Source organism: Saccostrea echinata, unplaced genomic scaffold (assembly GCF_033153115.1).
Source record: "Saccostrea echinata isolate AGI-Se365-2 ecotype Australia unplaced genomic scaffold, CSIRO_AGI_Sech_v1 ptg000029l, whole genome shotgun sequence".
NCBI lineage: Eukaryota > Metazoa > Mollusca > Bivalvia > Ostreida > Ostreidae > Saccostrea > Saccostrea echinata.
Window position 1 is genome coordinate 29,827,683 of NW_026889778.1, and position 23,596 is coordinate 29,851,278.

The following is a 23,596-nucleotide window of genomic DNA, read 5'->3' on the forward strand; positions in this document are numbered from 1 at the left end:
ATCCTTTTAAAATGAAGTAAAAATCAGTTCAAAAACCTTGTAGAAGTTCAACAAAATATTTTACATTATTTAAGTAAGTATCTGGTTTCTAATAAAAGGGCACGTACATAAACCTCTGCTGCATGTAACTGCATTCGTTAGTCGAACTCCTAAACGGAGTCGTGCAAGAACAGTAACTCTTGTATCCAATATAGATTTTATAGTATTGATAGATCTGAGAGACATTGTAACCTCTGCAATAACAATGAACTTGGTGATGAGTTTCATTATTTATTTAAGTGTCCTTTTTTTAAGAATGAAAGACAGAAATTTATACCTAGCAATATTTACACAAATCCAAACACAATATCTTTTTATAATTTGATGAATACTTCTGATATATATGAACTAATAGGTTTAGCTAAGTTTTGTAAAACTGTTCTTAAATTATTTCATGCCTGAACTTCCTACAATGTAAACATTAAACGATTTTTTTTTATACAACCGTCAGTACTGTCCATATCAAAGTTCTTTTTGTGGTTCATTATGTTAACTGTTCACATGTTGATTTGTTCAATTGTTAAACTCTTATTGTACTAACATACCCCATGTGGGGGCTTTAGTGAAAATAAAAGTTTCAAAGTTTCAAGCGTGTTGAAATATTCTCAGTCATTTCATTAAATAATGTATGAATAATTAATTGGTGTAAGTTTCTTTTTAATATCTTTCTTCATATTGGAATTGAGAAAAAAAAGAAAGTATTCTAAGAAGAAGGAAAATATAGTATCTTTATTTAAACTAAACTATATAGTTTTTTCCAGCAAAAATGAAATGTCAACTATTTATTATTAATTCTTATAATTTTAAGCCATAAAATAAAAAAAATTGCATTTGAATTTCATTTTAATTGTATTTTTGCGACACTATGAGCGTAATTATCAATCATCTTTGCCAGCCAAGACACCGCCTCTCAAGATCGGAGAAGCAGTGCAGATCAGAAACCCTTGGCTAGAGAAGATTGAACAACGATATAAATGACAATTCATTGCCAGTCAAAGGAAATGCAGACTGAAACCCTTGATCACAAAAAAATCAAAATAACGTACATCATCTTTGTGCTTTTAGATTTTGAAAAATCAAAGATATAAGGAAGAACAATTATTTATATATTTCTTTTATCATTTAAATTTCTTTTTTTTAATGTGAAAAGGAAAAACTTATACCTTTGTCAACTTTTAATTGGTAAATATTGAACTTTGATCCCTTTCATATAATAATAATAATATTGATCCCAGTTGTTTTACTCGGTCAAGATCGAAGTTCACTATGGAGGCATTTGTACTTTCAACAATTGTAACTACTCTGCCATTTCCATAACCAATCATGGTAGAGGGCAAGCATGATCCAATTTCTAAACTTTTGATTTTGAACTTTGATTAGTTGCATGGATCTGATGAGGTTTGCATTTTCAGTAGAAAAGCTGTAATAAACAAAGGGGTTATAAAAAGAGTAGAAGAGGCAAATTAACATTTGATGTTGTCTACTAAGGTACAGGACAGGATGATATAAACATGCTTTTATTATTTTAGTATATTTTTCAATTTGTCAAATAGTTAACTGTTCTTCATTGGAAAAAATGGGATAAGTAAAAATTATGTGCAGACAAGTACCTGTAAATTTGAATGAACAAAAATGCTGTTTCTTTTACAGGAAAATCTTGAAGGTATTTATTTCATTTATCAAAGTTCATAACCACGCAGAACATTACAATCTGAATTATTTTGTTGGTTGGTAGCATGCCTTCAAAGAAGAGGTATAGAGGTGGACAGCCAGAAGTGTACCATGATATAGATGACTTTACACCAATGATTGTCTCTGTGGATAGCTCAAATGTAAACACAGTGGTCAGTCCAGAGAAGTCTCCTTACTCCCTCCAAGATGTAAACACTGGGGTCAGTCCAGGAAAGTCTGCTTACTCCCTCCGTGTCCAGAGAGTGGTCAGGCAGGCTGAGGAGGAGGTCAGAAGGAATTTATTAACAAGTACCCATATAACATTGCAATAAACTAAAGGGAAAATTTGTTAAAATACAGGTTGGAATCAACTGCTATAAAATGTGACATAGCTAGTTCATACAGATTATATCTTTTTCAGTAAAAGTATGAATTCTGTCTTGTGTGTGCTTTATAGAAATGATATGCTAATTACCCTTGTGCATTTGAAAAAAAGCACTTACCCTTTTCTTCTCATTCATTTAAAATAAATTAAGAATTAAGAGTTGTTAATTGTTTTTGAGACATAGTGTCTGTATTTTATATCTAGGTGTGTTAACAGTAGGAACAAATATAAACACTACTATGAACACATTTGAATGAATCAACATAAAAGTGCTTGGAAATCTCTGGGAAGATGTAAGAGATATTTGCCTATTGGTCATTTTTAATCTCCATCCTCCAGAGTGCTCCCCCACATTGCTAAATTGCTGTGAAGTGATCAGCTTTTTTTAATGTATGCATTGTCACAATAACAAATATGACTTGGGGTCAATAATGGATTTTTCATTCAAAAAATCTCACACACCCCTCTAAGGAAAAAATACTTTATTATACATTGAGTGCAACATCTATCTGGTTTGGTCTCCGTCTCCAGTATTCTAACAATAACTGATACAAACAGTGCATCCATTGTTTTATTTGGTGTCTGTCTCCAGTATCATATGGCCTCTTTTGCCAGTATTATGACAATAACTGATACAAACAGTGCATCTATTGTTTTGTTTGGTGTCTGTCTCCAGTATCATATGGTCTCTTTCGCCAGTATTATGACAGTGAGTGATATGAACAGTGCATCAATTGTTTGGTGTCTGTCTCCAGTATCATGACAATAACTGATACAAACCAGGCCCGTAGGAAGCAATTTCACTTTGAGGGGGCACAACTACACATCTTGAGTTGGGGGGGGGGGGCACAAAAGCCGCACTATCCACTACCAAAATTTCTTGACAAGCAAAAAGAAAAAAAAGGTCATCAGATGTTATTTTTGAGGGGGCACAAGCATATAGCAGCTATGTTTTCTATAGTATTCTATATCTCGGCAAAATTATTTGGGGGGGGGCACCCCCCCAACCCCTGGTTCCTACGGCCATGCAAACAGAGCATCCATTGTTTTGTTTGGTGTCTGTCTCCAGTATCATATTTCGCCAGTATTATGACAATAACTGATACAAACAGTGCAACCATTGTTTGTTTGGTGTTCTGTCTCCTGTATTATGACAATAACTGATATATACAGTGCATCCATTGTTTGTTTGCTCACTGTCTCCAGTATCATAATACATGTAAACATCTTCACTAGCCAAGGGTTTCTGATCCTCTACTCTCCTCAGAAACCTTTGGTCTATGGTGCTGTTAAATGTCAGGATTGTTCATGTGATCTCTAATCTTACCACATACTCACAGATTGCGTCATTGACAGAAAAAAAAGCTATTTAAAAATTAAAATTTTTTAAGAATAATTAATAAAAAGGTATTAAGCGATGTTTAGTTGTTATCTAGGGTGCAAATTATCTACATCTGCAATATAGATTTCAGATCACATTATTTGCGTATCAGCTAGATTGGATGATACAATATCTATTTAAGAATGGCATACGTGATCTTATGGATCATTGTTTACATGTGTTTTTCATTCCCAAGACTAAAGAATCAAGATATATCTGGAACGCAGATATCGTCATTCACAAAAGCAACTCCAATCACAACTCAAGAAAAAATCCTGTTTTTTGGTAAGCCATAGGCCAAGAGAAACGCAGATATCATCATTTACAAAAGCAACTCCAATCACAACACGAGAAAAAATCCTGTCTTTTGAAACACCATAGGCCAAGAGAAACCCTTGGCTAGCGAAGATGCATGATGACAACCAATATATTGCAGAAATGTAGCGTTATGGTTTTATATTTTAGTCTTTGACCTTAACGTTACAGATCCGGTAATGTAAATAAAGAGCAATTTACGGTGCAAGATTTTCTGTTTTTCTAGTAGTTTCTACAAACCAATAAACTGGCTTGTTGTGAATTCGTTGTCGAATGGCATAAAATTCACAAGCGAGTTTATTGGTCGTTAATCGGTATACCGGTTTATCTTATTTTTAATTGCATGATATCAGGGGCGTAGCTTCCATTGTGGCAATGAGGCAACTGCCTCACTAGATTTTTCACCACCCCTTCCCATAATCAACAATACATTGCAGATAATACGTAAAATTAATGGCATTTCTTTTAACATTTTAAGCAGTTCTATAATGTTGAAGTTTTAAAGAAATAAAAGTTTAATAAGATGCGCTTTCACCTTTAAATGTTTCAAAAGTTTTAGTAAACATATTTATTAACTCTTTTACATTCTTTTACAATATGTAGTATCATGCTGAAGTCTTGAATAAAGAAACCAGTACAACAAATGAAATTTTATTGCATTTTAAAAACCCCAACTCCATTTTCTGTCGGAGTGCCCCCCCCCCCCCCCTTCCCATGACACCACCCGGAACTTGCTGGGGGCTTAAGGTGGCCCCAGACCTCTTGCTGCTACATGTATGGTTTTGCCTCACTAGAATTTAAAGTCAAGCTACGCCCCTGGATATGTATCATGATACCAAGAGTAAAATACAGGTATTTAGGTACATAGTTATGAATTCCAGAAATTATTCACTTACTTGTTCGATCTTTCAAATTACAATGACAAGAAGTGTAAAAAATGTTGAAAACGGTAAAAGAATGTCATCCTAGCATCCAAAATTGTTTGATATTATGTAAATAAAAAAAATGAAAAAAAAGAAGTTATTTTTTTCCAGCATTAAAAAAAATTATGAATATTCATTTAATATCATTGTAAAAATTGCTTGTAAAAATATCATGATACATGTGATATTGCTTGTAAAAATATCATGATACATGTATTATTGTGATATTTAGGGAAAAAATTGTGATACATGTATATTGCAATACGAAATTTTTGGCGATACTTATCCCTACATGTGTTAAACTTACAACCCTTATTTTGTTGTCAGGAGGAAGCGAGCTCTGATGGAGATTTTCTGTCCTCCTCTGATGAGTACCAGCCAGAATCTGAGGAGGAATATTTGGAGTCTGGGAGTGACCTTTGGGAGGAGAGTGATGACAGTGAACCAGAAGAGATCAAGGTTGAAATGGATATAGGTCAGGTAAGTAGTAAACTTCCAGGTTGGACATCCACCATTCATATTTAATCCAGTGAAGGGAAAAAAAATCAATTTGGTGTGTGTGAACCTGTAGAATTAGATTGACTGTTAATGTTTAGAATATTACAGACAATGAAAAATAATTAACTTTGAAATATTTTTTGAATTTTTTCATTAAAAAAAAAATTATGATTTTTTATTTAATTCTTGAATATAGAAAACACACACTCAGGTTTGCCTTGAAAAAGGGGACAATGTGATGTTTCCTACAAAGTCAAGAAAGTCAATTACAACACCAGAAATACCAAAGGTATGTAGATATCAAACATGTAACACAAAGAAGCTAAGAGAAAATCATTTAGAATTACAGGAGTTTTGTTTATTGACCTGCGTAAGGCTTTTGATACAGTCAATCATAAAGTTCTTTTACACAAGCTTAAGTCGTTTGGAATTTGTCAAAATACTTTAAAATGGTTTCAATCTTATCTCTCAAATTGTAAGCAATGTGTCAGTTGGTGAGGTGTGTTGTCTCGAGAAAAAGATATATCTTTAGGTGTCCCTCAAGGGTCAATTTTAGGACCGTTATTTTTTATTCTATATATTAACGACTATTCAAAGTGTCTTAAACACTCTTCGGCTACAATGTATGCAGACGACACCTCACAGGACGTAAGCGATAAATGTATAGATATTATAGAGAAAAAACTTCAAGAAGACCTCGAGTTAGGTATTGAATGGATGAACAAAAATAAACTCAGTATAAATCTCCAAAAAACGCAGTGTATGCTTATTGGCACATCTAAAAGGTTGCAGAAATGTAGAAATCTTAACATAAATTTTAGTGGTGTGCAGATTGAATTTGTGAAACAGGCAAAATTACTTGGTGTTTATATAGATAATACCTTATCTTGGGATGCTCATGTCGATTTTATTTCAAAGAAAATTTTAAGAAAACTTGCTGTACTAAAGAGAGTGAGTTATTTTATGCCACCAAATGCATTACTTAAGGTTTTTAATAGTATTGTATTTCCTCATTTTACTTACTGTTGCACTGTTTGGTGTAATGTTCAAAATCAAATGTATTTAGAAAAATTATTTAAACTACAAAAGAGGGCAGCTAGATAGGAGTGAAACGGTTCACCGCGGTATCAATACACCGCGGTATTTTTTCTCGGTTTGATACACGGTGCAAAATCTCTAATTTTCAGTTTGGTTCATTTTTCGGTCGGGATCGTTATTCAGTCGGGTTTGGCATAAGGTAAAACACGTTACTCAGTAGAAATAAGTATAGAAAACGTAAATTTTTGATGACTGATAGCTTGTAAAATAATTTTTGACAGTCAAATAATTTTAATCAATTTCTTCTAGTCAATTTGCAAATAAAATTCGTAAAATATCTGACTAGATTTAGAAAAAGAAAGCATAAAACAACGTTGAATTCGTTTCCTTCTATCAAAATGTATCGTATCGAAAATAACCGAACCGAGACAAAATTATACAATACGTATCGAACCGTGAAGGAGGTGTATCATTTCACCCCTACAGCTAGAATACTCTTAAATATTCGAGATATTTTAACTCCTACCAGCTTTTTATTTTCCTGTTTAAATTGGATGCCAATCAAGGATTATTTTATGTTTAGACAAGTCATTTTTTTATTTAAGGTTTTAAACAACCAAATGCCAGATTATCTTAATGTGTTTCAATATACAAGAGATATCAGTTGTCGCCAAACCAGGTCGAATGATTGTATGTCAAATCTATTATATTTACCACGAGTCAAAACAGAAAATTACAGACGTTCATATAGCTATTCGTCTGCATTTCTTTGGAACAAACTATCACAAAATGTTCGGAACTCTAGCTCAGTGGGTATTTTTAAATCTGTATATCTTACTGAGTATTTTAACAGATTCAATACTTAAATTAACAAGATTTCTTTTAATTCCAATTCATTAAATGTGCCAATTTATGAGTGTATTGTTACAAATATGATTCTACATGTATATATCTGCCATGTGATTGTACTCTTGTATCTTATGTTTTTTTATTTAGATGTTAATTTTATATGCCCATATATGTTTGTAAATATGTGTTGATGCAGGACCACAATGAAAACTAGCTTTATGCTAATTGTGTAATCCTGGATAAATAAAGGTTATTATTATTATTATTATTATTATTTAGAACACCAGAAATAGCAAAGGTAGGTAGACAGCAATCAAAGAAGTTAGGAAAAAACATTTAAAACACTAGAAATAGCAAGTGTATGTTGATAACAAACATATAATAAAAAGAAGTTAGAGAAATATAGGTTCCATAACCAGTGGGATTCGAGCAAGTAATAGTCCAAAATATTTGACATTCTCCAGGTGATTTTCACGATTTTGATGTTTGATGTGCCAGGAAACATCAGAACCGGCACCATTATGAAAAGTGGAAATTTAACTTAAATGTGTCTAGTGAAAACAATTTATCAGACTGTCAAGGTTTAATTTGATTTCATGCATTTTGAAATCTTGTGAGACCTGTATCCAAATGTGATGTGATATTGTCTTTTGAGTGATACTGGTGAGAACTAGAAGCATTGTGCTATTGATAAGTGAGTCTTACATTAATTTGATTTGCAAGCATTGAAAATTGTGTTCACTTGGGGGGCAGCGAATTTTCCACTTTTCTTAATGGCGCAGGTTCTGATGTTTTCCTATAATATTAAATATCAAAATCATGAGAATTGCATAGAAAACGTCAAATATTCTGGTTCATTCTGGTTCAATAACATTTTTATAAGTGTCATTTCTAAGGTATTGTAAAAAGTGCAAATAACTTGTGATTTTGACTGCTTTCTGTGGATGCAGTGCAAGGATACTTTTAATTTATTATAGGTAGCTGGATAAAGATATTCTGTTGGTTAATAGGGAAATATTTTTAAATTTCATAATTACAAGGGTCATTCCAAAAAATATGTAAACAATATTGCTCTTCATGATATTATTTTTACAGGATTTATGATCAACACATTTTCAAGTGCAATAACTTTTATTTTGTTGATGTGTGAAATTTCATTCCGTTTGATTAAATAGATCTCATGTTATTTAATTTTAAATTCAACGTGTTTTGTCACCATGGAGCAATCTTAATGACTTTTTTACATCAAAAACAATGTCTCGAAAGTTACTCAATTACTCTTCCTTATCAATTCTCAGATGATTTGTATCTTATACTATACCCCTGGCATTGGCATCAGCGTTAGTGTGGGCATTGGATTCAGTGTAAATGTCGGCGTCCCAGTTAAAGTTTTAGGAGCAAGTTCATTCCCAAGTAACTATAAGTCCTGCCTGGACCAAACTTGCATGGATGATGGATCTAGGGATAAACAATACCAGACTTGCTTCGGATGCCGGATCTGACCTACATTTTCTAGATCAGTGACCAGGTTAATGTTTTTGGAACAGGTCCATTCCCAAGTAACTATAAGCCCTACCTTGACCAGACTTGCATGGATGATGCATCTAGGAATGGACACTACCACACTTGCTTCGGATGCTGGATCTGACATAGATTTTCTAGATCAGTGACCAGGTTAATGTTTTTGGAACAGGTACATTCCAAAGTAACTATATGCCCTACTTTGACCATACTTGCATGGATGATGCATCTAGGAGTGGACACTACCACACTTGCTTCGGATGTTGGATCTGACATAGATTTTCCAGATGAGTGACCAAGTTAAAGTTTTTGGAGCAGGTCCATTCCCAAGTAACTATAAGTCCTACCTGGACCAAACCTACATGGATGTTGCATTTAGGGATGTACACTAACCAAACTGCTTCAGATGCTGGATTTGATCAACATTTTCCACAAGAGTGAATTGTAGCAATATTTTAACCAGATAGCATGGATAATGCATCTAAGGATGTACACCACACAACCTGCTTTGGATGCTGGATCTGACCTACATTTTCCAGATTAGTGACCAGGGTAATGTTTTTGGAGTAGCTATATGAGATTTAGGCTTGTTATGATAAACTTGCATAGATAGTGCATCTAAGGATGAAAACTTCCAGACTTGCTTTGGAAGTTAGAACTGACCGGCATTTTCTTGATTAGGTAAAAATTTTGTCGAACAGGTCCATTTCCAAGTAACTATAAGTCCTACTGAAACCAAATTTGCATGGATATTGATCTTGGGATGTACACTAGAAAAAAAAATATGTGAGATTTGCCTTTCTTATAGATAACATTCGTCGAGGTGAGCTTTGTTGATCACCTATGTTTTGTAATACTTTCTATTTCCATTTCTGGAACTCTTCAAATTAGAGGCATGTTTGGTCGTCTGACTGGGACAACAGTGACGTAGTGGAGAATACAAAACATGCCGATCTCAATCCAATTTTGAATGTTTAATGAATTTGTCATTCCAGTTAAAGAATAGAAGAACTAATAGGCATATGTAAGATTGCGAAAACCCAGAATTTTTCATCCATTGATAAACATTACGACGTTTCCCAGGCATGTACATTGTATTTAGAGACAAACCGTCAACACTAAGTCTTGTCAACAACTTCCTGTGGTGAAAAAATTAACGTTGTTGTTTCTACTTCTTATGCATGTTGAGTCCACAACAATACAGTGTCTCATTTGCATGTTTGTTACGCTTTTTTTCATCGACATTCAACATACTGTTTACATGTTACAATTGTCCCTGAAATCCTGCGAGATTTGTATATTTTCCGACTTTTTCACAAAAGAGCACACTAAGAACTATAACTCTTCCATGGAGGAAATAGAACGTATTGCCTTTATATGTAAAAACGTCAAGGATAGACTATCAATTTTTTGAAAGTCAGTTGGATATTAAAACTATTCTGTAAGCTAGGAAACATTTTTACGCTTTACATTTTATAACAGTACTTTTTCCTTATGAGTTAATGTTAGCCCTACCTTCAATAAACTAGCATGGATGATACATCTAAGGATAGATGCTTTGGATGCTTGATCTGGCCTACATTTTCAAAATGAGCGATTAGGTTAAAAAGTTATATGAGCTGGATGATTCCAAAGTAACTGTAAATTCTACTTAAACCAAACTTGCATGGATATTGAGGATGTACTTAATTGAAAAAAATTTGGTGGGAGTATTGTTAACATTATTATCTGACCTCAAGCAGGGTATTGTGCCACATTTATGTTGCTTTTGTTTCAGTTTTCAATTAAAAATTCACTTTGGTCGAGTTACTGAGCTTTGATTATGTAAAAATATTAATTTTATCATGTGTTTGTCAAGGTTTGTTTGGAAAACGAAGTCGAAGTTACCAATGCCAAGAAGCCTAAAAAGTCAGAAACAACAAAATTAAGTAAGGTATGAAGATAAGCCAACATAAGGAAAAAAGATTTATTGCTTTTATAATGTCTTTAAGGATATTTTTTTTAATTTGAAAGTTAACCTGCTTTTAGTTCTTACAAAAAACCCAATATATCATAACTACCCACAAAGTTTGCAGGGGTGTATATAGGGATCACCTTATCCAATCTAGCTGTCTGTTCATGCAGTGATGTCCATGCAATAACTTTGCAATGAAGAATTATTGAAAGTAGGGGTGAAACGATACACCTCCTTCACGGTTCAATACGTATTGTATAATTTTGTCTCAGTACGGTTATTTTCGATACGATACATTTTGATAGAAGGATACAAATTCAACCTTGTTTTATGCTTTCTTTTATTAAATCTAGGCACTTAATTTACGAATTTTTATTTGCAAATTGACTAGAAGAAATTGATTAGAATTTTTTGATGATCAAAAATTATTTTACAAACTATCAGTCATCAAAAATTTACGTTTTCTATACTTATTTTTACTGAGTAACTTGTTTAACCTTATGTCAAACCCAACTGAATAACGATCCCAACTGAAAAATGAACCGAACCGAAAATTAGAGATTTTGCACCGTGTATCAAACCGAGAAAAAATACCGCGGTGAATCGATACCTCGGTGAACCGTTTCACTCCTAATTGAAAGCTCATACTTTGTACAAATAATACTTATTTCCCAAAGGTGTGTCTTGATCTTGACCAAAGGTCATTCTGGAAAGTTCAAGGTCAATGGCAGAAAAAGTGTAAAATTTGTGTCTGATCTACAACTTCCTAATGGAGAAACATTGGATGTTCATACCTTTATCTCAGTTTTTTTCATAGTAAAGCTCCCTCTGCTAAAGACAAAAACAAATGACACAAAGAAATAGTTAACAAGTCACCAATATGTCATGTCCCAAAGAGGGTATAACCTCTGATTTTATTAGGTCACCTGAGTCACTCAGGTGACCTATTGCTATCTGTTTTCATCCGTCATGCGTCGTGTGTTAACTTTTGAACATTTTCAACTTCTTCTCCAAAACTGCTAAACCAATTTCAACCAATTTTGGCATATAGCATCTATGAGTGAAGGGGAACAAAAATTTTGAATTTCATGATCCCTGCCCCCCTGGGGCCTGAGGGGTAGGGCTAAAACCATCAAAATTTATGCAATCTTTAAAATCTTTTATTTTATTCCTGGACATCAAGCAGTCAAACTGTTGGATGTTTGTAATAAGCATCGAGCCCTCTACCAAAAATGTGAAATTCATGGCCCCAGGGTCAGGGCTAGGGCGGGGCTATATAGATCATATAGTGAAAGTGCATTATTTCTTTGAAAATCTTCTTCTCTACTCTTGGGTATTATTGAAACAAATTGAATACATAGTTATGATAAGCAAGGGTGACTCTACCAAAATTGTGAAATTCATGGCCCCAGGGTCAGGGGTTCTGGTGTTAGGGCGGGGCTCTATAGATCATATAGTGAAAGTGCATTATTTCTTTGAAAATCTTCTCTACTCCTGGTTATTATTGAAACAAATTGAATACTTGGTTATGATAAGCAAGGGTGACTCTACCAAAATTGTGAAATTCATGGCCCCAGGGTCAGGGGTGCTGGTGCTAGGATGGGGTTATATAGATCATATAGTGAAAGTGCATTATTTCTTTGAAAATCTTCTTCTCTACTCCTGGGTATTATTGAAACAAATTGAATACATAGTTATGATAAGCAAGGGTGACTCTACCAAAATTGTGAAATTCATGGCCCCAGGGTCAGGGGTTCTGGTGTTAGGGCGGGGCTCTATTTATTATATAGTGAAAGTGCATTATTTCTTTGAAAATCTTCTTCTCTACTCCTGGGTATTATTGAAACAAATTAAATACATAGTTATGATAAGCAAGGACGCCTCTTCCAAAATTGTGAATTTTTTACTTTACAGCTGTAAAAGAATTATGTAGAAAATAAAGTACTTTTCTGGAATTCAATTTGAAATCATGTGAAAAGTAATCCCAAAACCTATATTCGATTTAATATTATTTTAAAGAGGAGGCTAAGAACATACAAAATACCGTTTTCTGAGAGACTGTAGGCTATCTGGATACATTTAATTTGTCTGATATGGAAAAAAACTCCCATATTCATGACTGATTTTCTTAATTTTTCATTGAAAATGAAAGTTTAAGATATGAATTTTCGTCTTGTTTACCTACAAATTATGCCCCGAAACACCTTATTTGACCAAGCTATATTTATAAAGCTTCATTAAAGGAATTTATTTTTCAAATTTGAGAAATCTGTAGGCTCCTTTTATTTACTAGATCTTTACCTTTAAAAAATATGACCACCAAATTGATTTTTTTTTTTTTTTTAGAAATTCATCTACCCATAACATATTTTTCACTTATATCATCATATTGTACACAGATTCTAGTTAAAATTCCTGAAGTTGCAATAGAATAAACAATTGGATAAAAAAGTTTCAGAATTTTTTATTAGTAAAACTTTCATTTGAAAAAGAAAATATCACAATATCCTAGAAGACTTTCTAAAATACATAATTAAAAGAAATGATAGTTTTTTAGCTCTACTGGTCAGAGACCAGAAGAGCTTATGCGATAGTAAGGTGTCCGTCATCTGTCTGTCTGTCTCTGTGAACAATTTTTCAAAATGCTACTCCTACAGTTTTGGTCTGATTTCAATATAACTTGGTACATAAGTAGACTACATAATTCTGTCTATCGGTTTTTGATTTCAATGAATGGTGTTGCCATGGTTACTAAAAATAGAATTTCTGTAAAATACTTTCAAAACCCTACTCCTCCTACAGTTTTGATCTAATTTCAGTATAACTTGGCACACAAGTAGACTACACAAAGATACAAAATTCTGTCTGTCCGTTTTTGATTTCAATGAATGGTGTTGCCATGGTTACTAAAAATTAGAAATTTCTGTGTAAAACTTTAAATACCCTACTTTTCCTACAGTTTTGATCTAATTTCAGTATAACTTGGCACACAAGTAGACTACACTAAGATACATATTTCTGTATATCAGTTTTTGATTTCAATAAATGGTGTTTCTATGGTTACTTAAAATAGAAATTTCCTTGAATTACTTTCAAAATGCTACTCCTCCTACAGTTTTGGTCTGATTTCATTTTCAATTTTTAACTGGAACCAGATTACACTTGCCGGTAGTGAACTAGTATTGCAAATGCAATACTCTCAGAATGCTTGTATTTATTTGCAATCATCTTCAGGTACTTTAGATTCAAGTTTATTCATGTTATTGCCCCTGGGGTTAATGTGCTGCAAGAACAGGAGATCAATATATAATACATTGGAATATGTAGGAAGTTGTCAATGACAACAGAGTCATGATTAGTCTTGATATGCATATATCATCAGATATTTGTATATTTGACTTTGTTCAACACATTTCCTCATTTCCTAACAACTCATGATACTTAGGTGACTTTTAATGCCCTTGGGCCTCGATCTTGTTTGTTTGATGACTTGATATGTATTTATAGAGATGGAGAAAGCAGGATGAAATGAGATATCATTAAATCCATTGAAATAAACATTTTTAAAAATACTAAGTTGTATGTTGAATATGAGCTTAGCCTTGGTGAATGATTTTCATGATACATTTATTGAACCTGTAAAATAAGTGATTGCATGATAAAGATTTCATTTCATTGACATCTAATTCCTTTACAATCCAGTGGCAGTCATATTACCTTTAGCAGTTTTTTAAAAACTTTTAATTAACAGAAACCAGATCGTATGTGTGTATTTTGTAACAAAGTAATAGTTGGTGGAAAACTAAAGAGACACATAATGAGTCATCAGGATACCCACAGTGAAGTGAAAGAAATTTTACAACAGCCTGTAGAAACCCAGAACAAATGGTTCAACCAGAAACGAATTGAGGGAATCTACCAGTATAACCTCAAACATTTGAACTTAGGAGATGATAAACTTATGAGAGAGAGAAGGCCTCAAAAACCAGACAGCTTACGAATGTGCAATGAATGTAAAAGATTTTACTCTCATAGAACATTTTTCAGACACAAGATGCAATGTGGTCCTAAAAAAGATCAGCAACAAGAGGTAAGAAATGTCAAAAATGAATATATATTTGCTAAAAAGCTTATACAATGGTAACATATCTATATTCTATTTGTCTGTCAATGTGGACACCTTTTTAGCTCATCTGAGCTGAAAGCTCAAGTGAGCTTCTCTTATCTCCGTCTGTCTGTCTAGCTGTCTGTCCGTCTGTTCTGTAAATTTTTCACATTTTCAACTTCTTCTCAAGAACCAATTGTAACAAAATTAAAGTTGGTACAAAGCACCCTTGAGTTAAGGGGAGTTTAAATTGTTAAAATGAAGGGCCAAGCCCCCTTACAAGGTGAGATAATCAAGAAAAGATAAAAATAAGGCTGTGTCATTAAAAAATCTTCTTCTCAACAACCACTGGGCCAGAAAAAGCTGAAACTTATGTGGAAGCTTCCTAGGGTAGTGTGTAGATTCTGAATTGTTCAAATCATGACCCCCAGGTATAAGGTGGGGCCTCAATAGGGAATCAAAGTTTTACATTGAAATATATAGGAAAAATCTCACTGGGCCAGAAAAGCTGAAATGTACAGCATCGTGCCAAAAGTATGGGCAGAAAATGGTGGTCGTGGTCAAAGACTTGTTGCCTTTCGTCAGAAAAATGAATGTTATAATGTTAATACTGAATGAAATTTAATTTTGAGACGATTTTAATTTTAAGACGATCCCTGAAATCAGTTTAAATTTCCGGATGTATGAATGTATAAAAATTTGTCTGCTAGAGTAAATCGTTCTGTAATATTTGAGTGTAAACAAAGATAGGTCGAAAGTCTAAAGAATTGTCACCAGACAAGAAAGAAGTGATTATAAAATTAAAAAAAGATGGAGTAAAGATTAGTGAAATTTCAAGGATGTTAGGAGTGCCTGAATCTTCATGCAGGTCTGTTATCAAGACTTTTCAAGAACGGGGTAGCCTTTTGAAGGCTAGAAGAAACTGTTTTGTCGTGGTGAAGCCAGGTTACTTCAGTTGGTAAGATGGAGCAGAGGAAAGGTACTAAAAGATGTAACAACCGAATTTAATGTTGGAAATGGTTTAAACAAGTCAGTAGGAGGATCAGATTTTGCATAAAAATCAGTTTTATTGGAGAGTTGTTAGGAAACGTTTGGTAGTGAAAGAGGTCAACCAAAAAAAAAGAGACTTACATGGTGCCTACAAAAACGGAGATTAACTGTAAACCAATGTTGGAGAAACATTGTCTTCAGTGATGAGTCGCAAATCATACTTCGTCAAAATAATGGGGTCTACGTGTGGCGATCTGCACATGAAGCTTACAGACTGGAGTGCAGAATGCAAGCCCAAAGTTTCAGTTATGATCTGGAGGTGTATTACCTGGTATGGGCCTGGAACTCTGTGTAAGATAAACGACAATATAAATGCCGAGATATACATTTCAATATTAGATGAACTACTGTGGCCTGTAATTGCCCGTCATTTCCCAGACAATTCCTACATATTCCAAGATGATAATGCCCCCTTGCATCAAGCCTGTATCGTAAAGAGATATAAACATGAAAACAACATCCACGGAATGATTTGGCCAGCCCAATCACCAGACATTAATATTATGGAAAACTGTTGGCATGGGGTGAAGAGAAGTTTACAAAATCAGACCGGTGAAATATCTAACCCAGATCAGCTGTTTAAAGCTATTCTAGATATTTGGCAGAATCTCTTGGTGGATTACATTAAAAACCTTTATCAGTCCCTACAACAAAGAATTCTTGCTTGCATTCAGTCCAAAGGACATCTCACCTTTCATAAAACCACCCATATCCCCCTGAAAAAAGACCCATCTTCACATAAATTTGAAGAGACTTACCGGTAATTAACTTTAAGTATCCATCCAAAGATCATAATCCATCGATTTTTAGCTCTTCTGAGCCAAAGGCTCAAAGAGCTAATGCTATGGCCATTTGTGCGGTGTGCTGTGTGCGTAAACTTTTTAGAATATGGGCCATAACTCAAAAACCCCTTGGCCAATTATTGTCAAATTTGTCACAGGGTATCCTTGGCCCAAGGGCCCCCTTTTATACTAAAACTAGGGTTGTGACCCTTAAACAAGGGGAGATAATTAGGAAAATAGAAACAAAAGTACTGGTTGCTAAAAAGTCTTCTTCTCAAGAACCACTGGCCAGATTATCATCAAACTTACACAAAAGGATGAGGATATGTTGTAGATTAAAAATTGTTCAAGGCATCACCCTGGGGCAAAGGGTGTGGTCTCAAGGTCACTTCAAAATTGACCAAAAATTACATTTTATTAAAATGTTGATATTTTGCTTACTATAAGGACTAGGATCATCAAATCTTGTCAGTTAATGCATCTAAGGACCTCATATCATGTTGACGTAAAAGTATGTCACATTGACCTACTTTTTAAATTTTGCGGTCATTCTTTATCAAAATAATTTAGAGGCATATTTTGAACAATTTAAGGCCTACGATCATCAAACTTTGTCAGTTGATGTATCTTGGGTCCTCAAAGTACGTCAACTAAAAAGTAGGTTACCTTGACCTACTTTTTGAATTTTATGGCTAATCTTTTACAAAACAATTATGGTCAATAATTTGAATACTGAGAGGTTTAGCATCATGAAATCTTGCAAGATGATGCATCTTGGGGCCATAAGACATATGTATTAAAAAGTAGGTCACAGTGACCTACTTTTTGAACTTTGCAGGCATTCAATTTCAAAGCGTTTTAGAGGCATATTTTGGACATTTTAAGGCCTATGATCACAAAACTTTGTAAGTTGATGCATCTTGGGTCATTCGACTGAAAAGTAGGTCATCGTGACCTACTTTTCAATTTATATGACTATAATTAAATATTCATGTACTAATTGGCTTAGAATCATCAAACTTTGTCAGTTGATGCATCTTGGGTCTTCGGAGTAGGTGGACTTAAAAGAGGGTCACGGTGACCTACTTTGGAAAATTTATGGCTTTAATTATATATTTCAGGAACCAATTTGCTTAGAATCATCAAACTTTGTCAGTTGATGCATCTTGGGTCCTTGGAGTACGACAACTGAAAAGTAGGTCACCCTGAACTACTTTTTGAAATTTTATGGCTGAATTTAAATATTTTCGGGTACTATTTGGCTAAGAATCATCAAAATTTGTCAGTTCATGCATCTTGGGTCCTCGCAGTAGGTCGACAGAAAAGTAGGTCACTGACCTACTTTTCAATTTATATGACAATAGTTAAATATTTCAGGTACTAATTGGCTTAGAATCATCAAACTTTGTCAGTTGATGCATCTTGGGTCTTAGGAGTAAGTCAACTGAAAAGTAGGTCACTATGACCTACTTTTGAAAATTTATGGCTTTAATTAAATATTTCAGGAACTAATTGGCTTAGAATCATCAAACTCTGCAGTTGATGCATCTTGGGTTCCTGGAGTACGACAACTGAAAAGTAGGTCACCCTGACCTCCTTTTGAAATTTTATGGCTGTATTTAATATTTTTGGGGTACTATTTGGATGAGAATCATCAAATAGAAGTGATAGGTTGTACAGTTTATCAGAAGAGCGATTCAAGGCCCTTGGGCCTCTTGTTTTGGTTTCCTTCACCAGTTTCTCCCACATTTCATTATTCCAAAGTACCGCATTGCGGGTTATTTTAGCGGAGTGCTGATTTTGGCTTATTTAGCATTTTGTAAGTAGCCCGCTAAAATTTTTAGCTCTTCTGAGTCAAAGGCTCAAAGAGCTAATGCTATGGCCATTTGTACGGTGTGCGTAAACTTTTTAAAATATGGGCCATAACTCAAAACCCCTTGGCCAATTATTGTCAAATTTGTCACAGGGTATCCTTGGCCCAAGGGCTCCCTTTTATACTAAAACTAGGGTTGTGACCCTTAAACAAGGGGAGATAATTGGGAAAATAGAAACAAAAGTACTGGTTGCTAAAAATCTTCTACTCAAGAACCACTGGGCAGATTATCACCGAACTTACACAAAAGGATGAGGATATGTTACATAGATTAAAATTTACATGGGGATTTACCCTGGGGCAAAGCGTGTGGTCTCAAGGTCACTTCAAAATTGACCAAAAATTACATTTTATTAAAATGTTAATATCTTGCTTACTATAAGGACTAGGATCATCAAATCTTGTCAGTTGATGCATCTAAGGACCACATATCATGTTGACTCAAAAGTAGGTCATGGTGACCTACTTTTGAAATTTTGCAGCCATTCTTTATCAAAATGATTTAGAGGCATATTTTGAACAATTTAAGGCCTATGATCATCAAACTTTGTCAGTTGATGTATCTTGGGTCCTCGAAGTACGTCAACTAAAAGAAGGTCACCTTGACCTACTTTTTAAACTTTATGGCTAATCTCTTTCAAAACAATTAAGGTCATTAATTAGAATACCCAGAGGTTTAGAATCAATAAATCTTATAAAAAGATGCATCTTGGGGCCATAAAACATATGTCTTAAAAAGTAGGTCACAGTGACCTACTTTTTTTTAACTTTGCAGGCATTCGATTTCTAAGCGTTTTAGATGCATAATTTGGACATTTTAAGGCTTCTGATCATAAAACTTTGTAAGTTGATGCATCTTGGGTCCTCAAAAAAGGTCAACTGAAAAGTAGGTCACCGTGACCTACTTTTCAATTTATATGACTATAATTAAATATTTCAGGTACTAATTGGCTTAGAATCATCATACTTTGTCAGTTGATGCATCTTGGGTCTTCGGAGTAGGTGGACTGAAAAGAGGGTCACGGTGACCGTCTTTTGAAAATTTATGGCTTTAATTGAATTTTTCAGGAACTAATTGGCTTAGAATCATCAAACTTTGACAGTTGATTCATCCTGGGTCTTTGGAGTAGGTCGACTAAAAAGTAGGTCAACATTGTGTAGGTAAACTAGGTAAAAGGTAGGTAAAAGTAGGTAAACTTTGTCAGTTGATGCATCTTGGGTCCTTGAAGTACAACAACTGAAAAGTAGGTCACAGTGACCTACTTTTGAAAATTTATGGCTTAAATAAAATAAAATATTATAAAATTATAAAATAATATTATTAATATTAAATATAATATTAATAATATTATATATTATATAATATTATAAAATTAAATATTAATTAAATTTTCAGGTGGCAATTGGCTTAGAGTCATCAAACTTTGTCAGTTGATGCATCTTGGGTCTTCAGAGTAGGTCGACTGAAAAGAAGGTCACCGTGACCTACTTTTCAATTTATTTGTCTATAATTAAATATTTCAGGTACAAATTAGGGCCCCGCAAGGATTTGCAGGTGCCCTATAGTAATCACTCTGTCTGTCTGTCCATCTGTCTGACCGTCTGTCATTCTTCCGTCCACAAATTTTCTGTTTTTTTTCTAATAATTTTTTTTTTTAGGATTGACCAGTTAAGTTCAAATTTGGTATGTTGGTTGAATAGGCAGTAAGACATATTTTGATGCTTAGTTTGGTTCTCTATGTCATCTGGTTTGAAGCTGGGATGGTGGGGTAGATTCCATAAATTGATATAAGAGTGAATGGGCAAAGAGAGATAACTGCTGAGAATGTTCCTATTGTAAACTATGAAAGGCTGCAATGAGTCTCTTGGGATTAATTAACTTTCCTCTTGAAGAAAATCCAAAGCATTTATCTTTATCTTTTACATTGAGATTAATTAACACCTCTGTCTGCAAATGAAGTTTGTTTTGAAGTTAAGGTAAATCCTCTCCCTGAAATGTGGATTTAAATAATGTTCATACTTTACTTTGGTAAAATACACAATGAGTTATGATTTTATTTAATTTTAAAAACAAGATATAGATAAAGATATCTTTGTATTATTATTTTATTTTTTTCCCTTTTCTTTTTTCTTTCTGCCTTATGTAAAGTCAAGAATACTATTTATTTTAACAGGTATTCGGGTAATAACCTCATTCTATCATTGCTGAATAAGTTCTTATTGTAAACTTAGAAGAAGAAAAGGTTGAGAGAGCAGTATAATCAGTATAATTAATCCCCCTGGGATTGATTATCTTGCTGGTTGCAGAAAATTTGAGGATTATCTTTCTGTCACTTTAAGATTAATTAACACCTTTTTCTGCAACTGATGTTTGTTTTGAAGGTAAGGTCAAGCCTGGGTGATATTTGCATTCACTGAAGGCTGGTATTTTAGAAAACACATACTTCATTCTTCTTTAGATACCGGTACATACATTTAATTGAGTTATTATAAATATGATGTTTTTACTGCCTTATGTAAATACAAGGATACTATTTACAGGTTGTTGGATATTTAGGAATTATCTTGAAATTTTATAAATACAGTTGCTGTTGTTTATTCTTCTTTATATATTTTTAAATTTTTGTAATCAAGTAAAATTCTCATTCCCTAATCTGCACCCTTATATTTCTACCCCTCGGCGTGGCCCTTGCTGACTGGTCAGATTTCTAGTTGCTTTAGAATCATCCAACTTTGTCAGTTGATGCATCTTGGGTCTTCAGAGTAGGCCGACTGAAAAGTAGGTCACCGTGACCTACTTTTGAAAGTTTATGGCTTTAATTGAATATTTCAGGTACTAATTGGCTAAGAATCATCAAACTTTGTCAGTTGATGCATCTTGGGTCTTTGGAGTAGGTTGACTAAAAAGTAGGTCACAGTGACCTACTTTTGAAAACTTATGGCTTTAATTATATATTTCAGGTGGCAATTAGCTTAGAATCATCAAACTTTGTCAGTTGATGCATCTTGGGTCTGAGTAGGTCGACTGAAAAGTAGGTCACTGTGACCTACTTTTGAAAATTTATGGCTTTAATAAATATTTCAGGTACTAATTGGCTTAGAATCATCAAATTTGGTCAGTTGGTGCATCTTGGGTCCTCGGAGTACAACAACTGAAAAGTAGGTCACAGTGACCTACTTATAAAATTTTATGGTTATAATTTTAAAAAATATTTTAGATATTAATTGGCTTAGAATCATCAAACTTAGTTGATGGGTCCTCAGAGAATGACAAGTGATAAGTAGGTCACCATGATATACTCTCAGGTACTAATTGGCTTAGAATCATCTTGGGTTCTCAGAGTGTGTATTGGAATTTCAAGGGCTTATCTAAATATACAGGATACTCAGAGGCTTCAAATAGAAGTGATAGGTTGTACAGTTTATCAGAAGAGTGATTCAAGGCCCTTAGGCCTCTTGTAATTGCTAAAATAATCAATTTTCTTCTTAATGTTCTTTGGCAATGTATTAAAACCATGGATCCGCTAAAATAAAATATGCCAAAATTATTGGCATACCTTTGAGCAAGCAAAACGCCAAATTTAACACCTGCCAAGAAAACCCGCTATATGGTAGATCAGAAGGTTGTCCATGAAAAGTGTCTTCCTCATTTTATATATTTTAGAGTATGCTACTTTTTAATAGCAAAACTGAACATGGCTACTAAAAATTCCCAGTCACTTAACAATTTTAAAATCTGTGGAACTTGGTTTTGTCAATAGAATCTTCCAAAAAAGTTTGTAATACAGTCATTAACATTTCCCATTCTGTATTGCACCTATAACGTCTCAATTTTTTCTCTGATATTGTCTAAAACTGCTTAAATATCACCTCCATCATTTAATTCCTTATCACCAGACACCATTTTGTTTGCCATTTTAATTTGTAGTATTAACACTTTGGTTTCTTTGTTTCAGTGGGGAAATTTCCTTTCTAAAAATAGGATCTAGTTTCATTTTTAAATGAGTATGGGCAGTGGAAATCTACCAAATCTTAGTCATATAAAAGATTTTATTCAGATCCCTAAATTTACTACAATGCAAAGTGTCACAGTTACTATGTCTGTATACTTCCACAGTAGTACTATTCCGTATGAAATGGTAGAGTATGACCACAATGGTATTCCATGCACAAAGGGTTAAGGGTCAAGTTGGACATGGGAAGATATTGACAGCTCAATATCTTTAGAACCCATTGATTGACAGAGATCAAAGTTATTACACTGGTACCCTTGAAAAGTAGATGACCCCTATTGATGGTCAAGAGTCAAACATAGACACTACTTACATGTAGGAAACATAGACACGACTTACATGTAGGAAACATTGACACGACTTACATGTAGGAAACATTGACACGACTTACATGTAGGAAACATAGACACGACTTACATAGACACGACTTACATGTAGGAAACATAGACACGACTTACATGTAGGAAACATTGACACGACTTACATGTAGGAAACATTGACACGACTTACATGTAGGAAACATAGACACGACTTACATGTAGAAAACATTGACACGACTTACATGCAGGAAATATTGAAATGACTTACATGTAGGAAACAGAGACACGACTTACATGTAGGAAACATTGACACGACTTACATATAGAAAACATAGACACGACTTACATGTAGGAAACATTGACATGACTTACATGTAGGAAACATTGACATGACTTGCATGTAGGAAACATTAACATGACTTACATGTAGGAAACATAGACATGACTTACATGTAGAAAACATAGACACGACTTACATGTAGGAAAAATTGACATGACTTGCATGTAGGAAACATTGACAGGACTTACATGTAGGAAACAGAGACACAACTTACATGTAGGAAACATAGACAAGACTTACACAGACACGACTTACATATAGGAAACATAGACACGACTTACATGTAGGAAGATATTGTCAGCTCAGTCTCTTGAGAACCATTTGCTTTACAGACATTGATTTTGGTACACTGTTACTCTCTGAGAAGTAAATTACCCCAGTGATATGGAGGTCTGGTAGAGATAAAACATCAGTATTATGTTTTGCCCTGACATTTCTTGTTTAAAAAGTAATATTCATTGTGTAAATTTTCCAATCAAATTGATGTGTTCATTTTGCTGCACTAGTATTCAACTTGCTTGTATTGAACTTAAAATATT

At 33.9% G+C, this 23,596-nt stretch overlaps 1 protein-coding gene across 2 annotated transcripts in view; it reads left to right on the top strand.

Moving 5' to 3' along the window:
* LOC133195795 (uncharacterized) overlaps nucleotides 1-23,596 on the top strand; it is a 103,307-nt gene continuing 79,711 nt past the window's right edge. Inside the window, exons 1-6 of one of the 2 annotated variants that reach the window (XM_061331740.1) lie at nucleotides 1-73; nucleotides 1,775-1,997; nucleotides 5,042-5,194; nucleotides 5,409-5,501; nucleotides 10,479-10,553; nucleotides 14,326-14,664. In XM_061331740.1, the coding sequence (XP_061187724.1) occupies nucleotides 1,776-1,997; nucleotides 5,042-5,194; nucleotides 5,409-5,501; nucleotides 10,479-10,553; nucleotides 14,326-14,664 (882 nt within the window). In that variant the 5' untranslated portion in view covers nucleotides 1-73; nucleotide 1,775. The remainder of the gene's footprint in view (nucleotides 74-1,774; nucleotides 1,998-5,041; nucleotides 5,195-5,408; nucleotides 5,502-10,478; nucleotides 10,554-14,325; nucleotides 14,665-23,596) is intronic. The other variant, XM_061331741.1, reaches the window with a different exon arrangement.